The sequence below is a fragment of the Cetorhinus maximus genome, chromosome 6 (genome assembly GCF_964194155.1).
Source record: "Cetorhinus maximus chromosome 6, sCetMax3.hap1.1, whole genome shotgun sequence".
NCBI classification, from domain to species: Eukaryota; Metazoa; Chordata; class Chondrichthyes; order Lamniformes; family Cetorhinidae; genus Cetorhinus; species Cetorhinus maximus.
In genome coordinates, this window is record NC_135884.1 from 157,795,158 (window position 1) to 157,806,403 (window position 11,246).

Consider the following 11,246-nt stretch of genomic DNA (forward strand, 5'->3'; position numbering starts at 1 on the left):
TCCTCTACATATAACGCAACTGTTCGTGTATAATTCCTATCCCTGTACATAATCCCCAGCCTCTACCCATTTGTATATAATTTCCATCCCCACATATAATCCCCATCCCTCCTTACATAATCCCCACCCATTTGTATAATTCCCATCCCCACATCAAATCCCCACCCCCTATATAATTCCTATTCCCATATATGATCCCCGCCTCCAGTATATAATCACTGCCCCGTATATAATCCACACCCTTCGTATATAATCCCCATCCCCTGTATACAATATCATTTTAAATCTGAGATTGACAGATCTTTGCTAATTAAAGATATATTAAAGGATACAGGGAAAGCATGTAGATGGGTTTAAGTGGTCACACATCAGCCTTGATCTCACTGATTGGCAGAACAGGCTTGAAGGGCTGAATGGCCTCCTGCTCTTCCTGTCTTTCTATAAGTGATCAAGAGAACCAGGCAATGAGAGCAAGAAACAGAGAAAGATAGTGAGAGAGAAAGAGAGAGAGTGGGGACAGCAGCTTCAGAAACAGAGAGAGCAACACAGAGAGACGCAAGAGTAAGGGACAGAGAAAGAGAGACAGAGACAAATAGAAAGAGACATATGGAGAGGGACTGACAAAAAGAGGGAGATGGATGGAGAGAGTGTAACTGAGAGAGGTCAGAGAGAGAGAGAGAGACAGAGAGCTGGGTCTTAATGGCTCTCCAGATGATGTTAATCAATCCTTGTGAAACAGTTAACATTCAGGGAACTTGTATATGGTCAGTCTATATTAAAGTTTAGCAAAGCAGACATAATTGATATTGAGAGATCAGTAAATCTATAACTGCTACCAATCTCTGGTGTGATTGTTTTTATCCACTTATCAATTTACTGGTCAATTATTGTTTGGTCGTTTACAGTGTTTCTGAAGTTGAGGCAGATCAGAGGATAATGTGTGAAATAACCAGTCACCAAAAGACAGCAATGAGAGTTTCTGTTCAGTCTGTGCATTTCATCTATTTCTGCCCTGGAAATATATTTTCAGATTTCCATGCACCACCACACTGATAGCCAGCCTCTGTCTAACAGCTGATCTTCTTTTGCCCAGGATGCCTATAACATTGACCAGTTAAGGAACCCAGATGAAGTCCTGCCCTCAACCCCAATCAGAGGAAAGCAACCAATCAGAAGAGATGCTCCCTTCAATTCTGGGCAGCCACAGTATCCAAGAAAACCCCCGGCTGACCCCAATGACATCAAGGATTTCATCAATGAGGTGGGTTTCCATAGAGGGAGCTCAGAGGCAATGGGCCAAACCAGGAACCTCCGAGTTTGGCTAGCTGCACAATCTGTTCTTATTAATAGTACATTGGGACTTCATCTGCATTTTCAGCTTCATGCAGTGGTGTGCAGTCTCACACCACTAAGGGAATCATACTGACCTCATTGGCCCAATGGGAAAAGAACTCTAATATAGCAACCAGCTTATTAATGGTAGTTATTGCAATAGTATTAGGGTCATTATATGGGGCAGTAATTTTCAGCACATCATGTTTTATATATAGTGACATGGATTGTCACGTAGAGGTGATAAGAAAAGCGTGTTAGAAGTGGCAGCTAGTATTCGAAAAGATCTGGTCCACCTGTGCTGAGCACAGAATTAAATGTTTTTGCCTTTTGATCTAGCTATGACTTGATATGGGTGTCAGCTCTTAGCTGATAAATATAACTGCAGGTACAGTACGCTTAAATGTGATCTCAAAAGTTCGTATCTTATGGTTTGAGAAGCAGATGAATAACTAATCATAAATGTAAACTATCCTCTCACAATACTTCCTGTGCAGTCAAATCCCCGCTACTATATATTGATATTGATGTCACCTGTATAGACCTACAACACTTCATGTGCTGGCAGTGCCATGTGCCACTGTATCTCCCGGCAGTGCCGTGTACTCTGGCCCCTCTCCCGGCAGTGCCGTGTGCTCTGGCCCCTCTCCCAGCAGTGCCGTGTGCTCTGGCCCCTCTCCCAGCAGTGCCGTGTGCTCTGGCCCCTCTCCCAGCAGTGCCGTGTGCTCTGGCCCCTCTCCCGGCAGTGCCGTGTGCTCTGTCCCCTCTCCCGGCAGTGCCGTGTGCTCTGGCCCCTCTCCCGGCAGTGCCGTGTACTCTGGCCCCTCTCCCGGCAGTGCCGTGTGCTCTGGCCCCTCTCCCGGCAGTGCCGTGTGCTCTGGCCCCTCTCCCGGCAGTGCCGTGTGCTCTGGCCCCTCTCCCGGCAGTGCCGTGTGCTCTGGCCCCTCTCCCGGCAGTGCCGTGTGCTCTGGCCCCTCTCCCGGCTGTGCCGTGTGCTCTGTCCCCTCTCCCGGCAGTGCCGTGTGCTCTGGCCCCTCTCCCGGCAGTGCCGTGTGCTCTGTCCCCTCTCCCGGCAGTGCCGTGTGCTCTGGCCCCTCTCCCGGCAGTGCCGTGTGCTCTGGCCCCTCTCCCGGCAGTGCCGTGTGCTCTGTCCCCTCTCCCGGCAGTGCCGTGTGCTCTGGCCCCTCTCCCGGCAGTGCCGTGTGCTCTGGCCCCTCTCCCGGCAGTGCCGTGTGCTCTGGCCCCTCTCCCGGCAGTGCCGTGTGCTCTGGCCCCTCTCCCGGCAGTGCCGTGTGCTCTGGCCCCTCTCCCGGCAGTGCCGTGTGCTCTGGCCCCTCTCCCGGCAGTGCCGTGTGCTCTGTCCCCTCTCCCGGCAGTGCCGTGTGCTCTGGCCCCTCTCCCGGAAGTGCCGTGTGCTCTGGCCCCTCTCCCGGCAGTGCCGTGTGCTCTGGCCCCTCTCCCGGCAGTGCCGTGTGCTCTGTCCCCTCTCCCGGCAGTGCCGTGTGCTCTGGCCCCTCTCCCGGCAGTGCCGTGTGCTCTGTCCCCTCTCCCGGCAGTGCCGTGTGCTCTGGCCCCTCTCCCGGCAGTGCCGTGTGCTCTGTCCCCTCTCCCGGCAGTGCCGTGTGCTCTGGCCCCTCTCCCGGCAGTGCCGTGTGCTCTGTCCCCTCTCCCGGCAGTGCCGTGTGCTCTGGCCCCTCTCCCGGCAGTGCCGTGTGCTCTGGCCCCTCTCCCGGCAGTGCCGTGTGCTCTGGCCCCTCTCCCGGCAGTGCCGTGTGCTCTGGCCCCTCTCCCGGCAGTGCCGTGTGCTCTGGCCCCTCTCCCGGCAGTGCCGTGTGCTCTGGCCCCTCTCCCGGCAGTGCCGTGTACTCTGGCCCCTCTCCCGGCAGTGCCGTGTGCTCTGGCCCCTCTCCCGGCAGTGCCGTGTGCTCTGGCCCCTCTCCCGGCAGTGCCGTGTGCTCTGTCCCCTCTCCCGGCAGTGCCGTGTGCTCTGGCCCCTCTCCCGGCAGTGCCGTGTGCTCTGGCCCCTCTCCCGGCAGTGCCGTGTGCTCTGGCCCCTCTCCCGGCAGTGCCGTGTGCTCTGGCCCCTCTCCCGGCAGTGCCGTGTGCTCTGGCCCCTCTCCCGGCAGTGCCGTGTGCTCTGGTACACTGTACTCTGGTATGCTCTGTGCTGCTGTGGTTGTGTCCCCAATAACTTCTCTTTTTGTCTGTTTGCAGGGATTGGATGCGGCTGACAATGACCCGAATGCACCCCCGTATGATACCGCTCTGATCTATGACTATGAGGGCGAGGGCTCTTTGGCTGAGACTCTGAGCTCCATCACGTCCAAGGCTTCGGACTCAGACCAGGATTACAACTACCTCAGTGACTGGGGCCCTCGCTTCAAGAAGCTGGCTGACATGTACGGCAACCACTAAATCTCAGCCCTTCTGAGATCCCCATAGCTTCAGTCTGTGGAAATGTATTATTTTGACTGAATCACTAAATGTCTGAAATTATTCTCATTCTTTTTCAATAATTTGGACAGGTTTCCACCTGAATTCTGAGCCACGACTCTGTGGTATGGGACACAGCAGTCAAACCTTTCATCTCGGGTGTCAGTGGGTGAGGATGATATGGTGTAAACTTAGTCTGTCACACTGGCATTCCTTCCCCTGCTAACAATCAACAGATCAGGAGGTTGACAAGGAAAGAGGGAGAGTGAAAGAGACGGAGAGGCATGGTTATGGAGATCGATAGAGACAGATACAGGAAGATGAAGATGGAGAAGGAGAGAGAGATAGAGATCAGGTAAGACAGTGACAGAGATTGTGAGAAGGAGAGGGAGAAAGAGATTGGGCAAGACAGACAGGGCGGGAATGAAATGTGGAGAAGGAGAGCGGGTGAGAGGGGGAAAGAGACAGAGAGCAAATGGAGACAGTAACACAGTGAGAACAAGTTCAGAGATGGGGAACACTACCTGTAAAAGGGTGGGGAGTTGGATGAGGTACAGTGTGTGTGTGTGTGTGTGAGGGTGGGGATGTTGGATGGGGTAGAGTGTGTGTGTGTGTGTGTGAGGGTGGGGATGTTGGATGGGGTAGAGTGTGTGTGTGTGTGTGTGTGTGTGTGAGGGTGGGGATGTTGGATGGGGTACAGTGTGTGTGTGTGTGTGTGAGGGTGGGGATGTTGGATGGGGTAGAGTGTGTGTGTGTGTGTGTGTGTGTGTGTGTGAGGGTGGGGATGTTGGATGGGGTACAGTGTGTGTGTGTGTGAGGGTGGGGAGTTGGTTGGGGTATAGTGTGTGTGTGTGTGTGTGTGTGAGGGTGGGGATGTTGGATGGGGTAGAGTGTGTGTGTGTGTGTGTGAGGGTGGGGATGTTGGATGGGGTACAGTGTGTGTGTGTGTGTGTGAGGGTGGGGATGTTGGATGGGGTAGAGTGTGTGTGTGTGTGTGTGTGTGTGTGTGAGGGTGGGGATGTTGGATGGGGTACAGTGTGTGTGTGTGTGTGTGAGGGTGGGGATGTTGGATGGGGTAGAGTGTGTGTGTGTGTGTGTGTGTGTGTGTGTGAGGGTGGGGATGTTGGATGGGGTACAGTGTGTGTGTGTGTGAGGGTGGGGAGTTGGTTGGGGTATAGTGTGTGAGGGAGGGGTGTTGGATGGGGTATAGTGTGTGAGGGAGGGGTGTTGGATGGGGTACAAGTGTGTGAAGGAGGGGAGTTGGATGGGGTACTGTGTGTGTGTGTGTGAGGGTGGGGAGTTAGACGGGGTACAGTGTGTGTGTGAGGGAGGGGTGTTGGATGGGGTACAGTGTGTGAGGGAGGGGTGTTGGATGGGGGACAGTGTGTGAGGGAGGGGTGTTAGTTGGGGTACAGTGTGTGAGGGAGGGGTGTTGGTTGGGGTACAGTGTGTGAGGGAGGGGTGTTAGTTGGGGTACAGTGTGTGAGGGAGGGGTGTTGGTTGGGGTACAGTGTGTGAGGGAGGGGTGTTGGATGGGGGACAGTGTGTGAGGGAGGGGTGTTGGATGGGGTACAGTGTGTGAGGGTGGGGTGTTGGATGGGGGACAGTGTGTGAGGGAGGGGTGTTGGTTGGGGTACAGTGTGTGAGGGAGGGGTGTTGGTTGGGGTACAGTGTGTGAGGGAGGGGTGTTGGATGGGGCACAGTGTGTGAGGGAGGGGTGTTGGTTGGGGTACAGTGTGTGAGGGTGGGGTGTTGGATGGGGTACAGTGTGTGTGTGAGGGAGGGGTGTTGGATGGGGTACAGTGTGTGAGGGAGGGGTGTTGGTTGGGGTACAGTGTGTGAGGGTGGGGTGTTGGATGGGGTACAGTGTGTGTGTGAGGGAGGGGTGTTGGATGGGGTACAGTGTGTGAGGGAGGGGTGTTGGTTGGGGTACAGTGTGTGAGGGAGGGGTGTTGGATGGGGGACAGTGTGTGAGGGAGGGGTGTTGGATGGGGTACAGTGTCTGAGGGAGGGGTGTTGGTTGGGGCACAGTGTGTGAGGGAGGGGTGTTGGATGGGGTACAGTGTGTGAGGGAGGGGTGTTGGATGGGGTACAGTGTGTGAGGGAGGGGTGTTGGTTGGGGCACAGTGTGTGAGGGAGAGGTGTTGGTTGGGGTACAGTGTGTGAGGGAGGGGTGTTGGATGGGGGACAGTGTGTGAGGGAGGGGTGTTGGTTGGGGTACAGTGTGTGAGGGAGGGATGTTGGATGGGGTACAGTGTGTGAGGGAGGGGTGTTGGTTGGGGTACAGTGTGTGAGGGAGGGGTGTTGGTTGGGGTACAGTGTGTGAGGGAGGGGTGTTGGTTGGGGTACAGTGTGTGAGGGAGGGGTGTTGGTTGGGGTACAGTGTGTGAGGGAGGGGTGTTGGTTGGGGTACAGTGTGTGAGGGAGGGATGTTGGATGGGGTACAGAGTGTGAGGGAGGGGTGTTTGATGGGGTACAGTGTGTGAGGGAGGGGTGTTGGTTGGGGTACAGTGTGTGAGGGAGGGGTGTTTGATGGGGTACAGTGTGAATATGCTCAATGCCCAATGTGACTGAGAATCCTGCTGGATTTGATCTCCATAAGACCATAAGACATAGGAGCAGAAATTAGGCCATTCGGCCCATCGAGTCTGCTCCGCCATTCAATCATGGCTGATAAGTTTCTCAACCCCATTCTCCCGCCTTCTCCCCGTAACCTTTGATCCCCTTACCAATCAAGAACCTATCTATCTCGGTCTTAAATACACTCAATGACCTGTATCCACAGCCTTCTGTGGCAACCTGACATTACTTGTTTGCCTTGTTTGTTTGTGGTTAAACATCAATAATGTTATTGGGTGTTGAGCTGAGACTTGAGTAGTTTCCCTTTTAACTGTAGTTATTTTTGCACACTTTATGCTGTGCAGCTGTTTTCCAGTTTTCTTACCTGTGAATTGTCCTTTATGCCTATCTGTATTAAATTTCATTGGCCTTTGGTTTTGTCAACTCATAAACTTTGTTTAAGTTATTCTGTCATTTTTAGCTTTGCTTTTACTCTCTCTGGTTTGGTATTGTCAACAAATCTACCATTTCACCTATAGTTTCTGAATCCACATCATTGGTATCAATCAGAAACTGTACTGGTCCCAACACAGAACCATCAGCTCTGAACCACCACACTCCACAACCCCTCCTCCCAATGTAACACCTCTGTCCTTCAGCTAATTTCTGATCCATTTCTGGCAGGAATGAGGTGAGACAATATAAACTAAATGGTACAATTTTAAAGGGGTGCAGGAGCAGAGAGATCTTAGGATGTACCTACAGAAATTTTTGAAGGCGGTAGAACAATTTGAGAAGACTCTTGCAAAGGCTTGTGGAATCACAGGCTTTATTAATAAAGGCATGTGGGACAAAGACAAAGCAGTTATGTTAAACCTTTATAAATCACTGGTTTAGTCTCAGCTGGAGTATTGTGTCCTACTCTAGGTAAGAAGGAGCAGGGGAGATTTACTAGAAACTACTACCAGGGATGAGAAGTTTGTAAGACTGTTTCACACTGAGCTTTATTAAGACTGTTTCACACTGAGCTTTATGAAGACTATTTAAAATTGAACTTTTAGGAAGGCTCCTCTTGTAGTATAATGAGGTAAGAAAATGTAGAAACAGGGCAGGATATAAATTGATGCCAAAATAGAAGGATCATGGGAAATGTTGGCCCAGGTTTCCTGCTCTCTGGAGACTAAATGTACAAACCAATAATATCCACCTGCAGACCTCGGTGGAAATTTCCCGAGAAGTTTGAACTTCCTCTCCAGGACCCACCGTGAAAGTCTACAATTCTGAGCTAAAGTCAGAGACTTTGGATAGTTCTGTGGGACTTACCTGAGCAGTTATCCAGGAAATGTTAGACAGAAAAGTCCTGGGTAACTACAGAACTGACCCCCCCAATCACTCACACTGACACCCCCAAATCCCTCCAACCCTCCTGACTTACTCCCCCCTGACCCCACCCCTCCGACTCATCCCCTGACTTGACCCTAACCCTATCCACTCGCCCACCTACCACCCGATCCACCTGCCACTCTACTCACTTACCTCACCCACCTGCCACTCTACCCACTTACCCTCACCCACCTGCCACTCTACCCACTTACCTCACCCACCTGCCACTCTACCCACTTATCTCACCCACCTGCCACTCTACCCACTTACCTCACACACCTGCCACTCTACCCACTTAGCTCACCCACCTGCCACTCTACCCACTTACCCTCACTCACCTGCCACTCTACCCACTTACCTCACCCACCTGCCACTCTACCCACTTACCCTCACCCACCTGCCACTCTACCCACTTACCTCACCCACCTGCCACTCTACCCACTTACCTCACCCACCTGCCAGTCTGCCCACTTACCTCACCCACCTGTCACTCTACCCACTTACCTCACCCACCTACCCACTCTACCCACTTACCTCACCCACCTACCCACCCAGCCCATTCACTCATTCATCCACTCAGCATTCACTAAAATTCAAACGGGACATTTAAACTTACCTTACGGCAGTGAGCACCTAGAAGTGTTGCTTGCCGTTCCCTTGATGTTACGATGCTTTGCTGGAATTCTTTGTGGGACTGAACACTCTGCATTTCTGTTGAAACTGGGCTCAGAAGGAGGCAGCCAGAAATGGGAGTTCAGTTGGGTGTCGAGTGGAGCAGCAATCTGACGATGATTGCCGCTTTGTTGAAGATCTGGGCCAATGTCAGGCTTTTAAAACACTTGCAGTGGCTAAATCGAAAAATCCTTGTAGAAACTTCAAATCGCTTGTGTGAATTAAAAGAGTAGATGTGCTGGAGACTCTCGGAGATAAGAGACCACAGGATGTGGCAGCTCGAGATAAGAAGCAGAACAATGGTGAATATGGAGAACCTTCCATGGTCATGTCCAGGCCAACACAGTTAATGTGAAATGTGCATAATTGTTCGACAAAAGCATGCACAGGACATGACCCCACAGGGAAGAGCATGATTGGCCATTGGAAAGGGTTAATTAAATAAAAGCTGGGATAAGAGAGACCTCTCAGCTGAGACTGGGCAACAAAGAAGAACCAGAGACCAGAAGACAAGAGAGAAAGAAGCCACGTGCACTCTTCCATCCTGACTTAATACGGGTAAGTATAGCTCGCGTTAAACTCTAAATTGCTGCTCAAGTTTATTGTCGTAGTTTGTTTGAAATTTAATAAACTTGCTCTGACTTTGTCTCAACAAAGTAATTTCACAACTGCACTTTATTGCCACGTTCATTCCTGCACCAGTCAGGGTAAAAACATTACAAAACTAGACTCAGTTATCAGAAGAGACTGGAGAAGCTGGGGTTGTTCTCTTTAGAGCAGAGAAGGTAAAGGGAGGATTTTACAGAGGTGTTCAATATTATGAGGGGTTTTGATAGAGTAAATAAGGAGAAACTGTTTCCACTCACAGGAGGGTCAGTAACCAGAGAACATAGATTTAAGGTGATTGGCAAACGATCCAGTGGGGAGGCAAGGAGAATCTTTTTTTACACAGCAAATTATTGTGATCTGGAATGCACTGCCTGAAAGGGTGGAAGCGGATTCAATTGTACATTTCAAAAGGAAATTAAAGAAATATTTGGAAGGAAAACATTTGCAGGGCCATAGGGAAAGAAGAGGGACAGGAACTATAGGATAGCTCTTTCGAGTGCTTCTTGCTGTATCATTGTATGATTCCATGATTCTAACCCTGAATTAAACAAACAGCCTTTAAATTCTAGAACTTTCTCAAATGCCTTTGGGAAGTCCAAATACATAATGTTATGGAGATTACCTGTCAACTTGGGGTGAAGTTGAGGGGCCTGTTCAGGAACTGAGCAAAGCCTTGGGTGTGCTGGCTGCTGCTTACCAAGTTATTGTAGTGATGAGCTCAAGTTCACTCCTGATAACCAATTTCGTTATCTTAACCACTCTCCCTGTGCATAGAGATTTTTCATTTTATTTCACTCACACTATCTCCTTTCCTCTGTTGCTCTCTTTATCACCATCTCTCTCTTGTGCTCTTTACCTTTCTGTCACACTCTGTTGCTATTCCTCTCTCTCTCTCACACACTTTCACACTCTTTTACACACATACACTGTCTATCTCCCTCACACTCTATATAATAAAAGACTATAATCTCCTGACAGGGTTGCTGGTTACAATTTGGATTCCTGGTCAATCCTGTTGCATGATTGAATAAAGAATAGGAAGCACAGTGGGATGGTGTTGAACTTATAAACGTCTCCATGTTTTGGGGAGTTTTGCTTTGTACAGTAATTGCCCATCTTTAACTGAGACTCTCAGCCAGTGGAGAGTCTGCTGAAGCCAGCACACAGGGCGTGTCTCACTCAGACTTCATGGTAGCTGAGAGCTAAATGATTACAGCTTGATGTCACAGTGGTATTCCTGTAAACATTCCTGTCCTCTCCCAGCTGTCGGCAATGGATTCCAATCCGTAACTCTAGCCTCTCCGATCTTCCCTGTCCGGATGACTGAGATATTTGACTGAGGATGTGGGAAGATTTGAAATTGGAATGCGTGACCCGCTGCAACCCTTCCTATCCTAAACTATTAATCTCACTCTCTTGTCCTCCAGCTTGGACAAGTGGTGAGAGGAGCCTTGTTCTTGTGTAACTCACTCTCCCAGGCCTGTCCAGCATGAGGACAAAGGATCTGAAATCCTGGCCTTAACCACATGTGATGCTGAGTCTATCCAACTCTAAGTAAGCAAGTTTATTAACTTGCAGTGTTGAATTTAAAGTTCAGCCTGTGGTCCTAGACTGTTAGCTTACATCAGTGATTTTACTCATGGGACCTGCTATTCAAACAGTACACTTCAATCGATAGACAACTGGATTCAAAGTGTCTGAAATGTGATAACCAATTACCTTTTGTCTAATAACCTTCTCCAGTCAGCTCTCTTAAACCCACAATCACTGGTCGAAACATTCCAGGGGTTTGTGACCTCTGCAAAGTGAAAAACCTGCTGACATCTAAATTGGTTCACGGTTGCATACCTCAGATACACGTCCCATTTGAACACACATACAAACATATGAATTAGGAGCAGAAGTAGGCCATTCGGCCCCTCAAGCCTGCTCCACTATTCGATAAGATCATGGCTAATCTGATTAGGCTTCACCTCCACCTTCTTGCCTATCTCCTATACCCTTTGACTCTCTTATGAGCCAACTATATCTACCTCTACCTTAAAAATATTCAATGATCCTGCCTCCTGGGGAAGGGAGTTCCACAGATTCACAATCCTCTGAGACAAAAAGATTTTCCTCATCTCTGTCCTAAACAGGAGACCCTGCGGAATCGTCTGGGCCCGGCAACAGTCAGAAGCTTGGCGGGGGGGTTGGGGGGAGACACTTAATTTGGCATGAGGCCAAAAATCAGTTTCCCGATGGTGGTATGAACTTTA

The 11,246-nt window shown here is 50.3% G+C and overlaps 1 protein-coding gene across 1 annotated transcript in view; it reads left to right on the top strand.

Moving 5' to 3' along the window:
* Positions 1-3,830, top strand: part of cdh15 (cadherin 15, type 1, M-cadherin (myotubule)) — a 52,242-nt gene extending 48,412 nt beyond the window's left edge. Inside the window, exons 12-13 of the mRNA XM_078544710.1 lie at positions 1,094-1,261; positions 3,547-3,830. Of these exons, the coding sequence (XP_078400836.1) occupies positions 1,094-1,261; positions 3,547-3,747 (369 nt within the window). The 3' untranslated portion in view covers positions 3,748-3,830. The remainder of the gene's footprint in view (positions 1-1,093; positions 1,262-3,546) is intronic.
* The last annotated feature ends 7,416 nt before the right edge of the window (positions 3,831-11,246 follow it).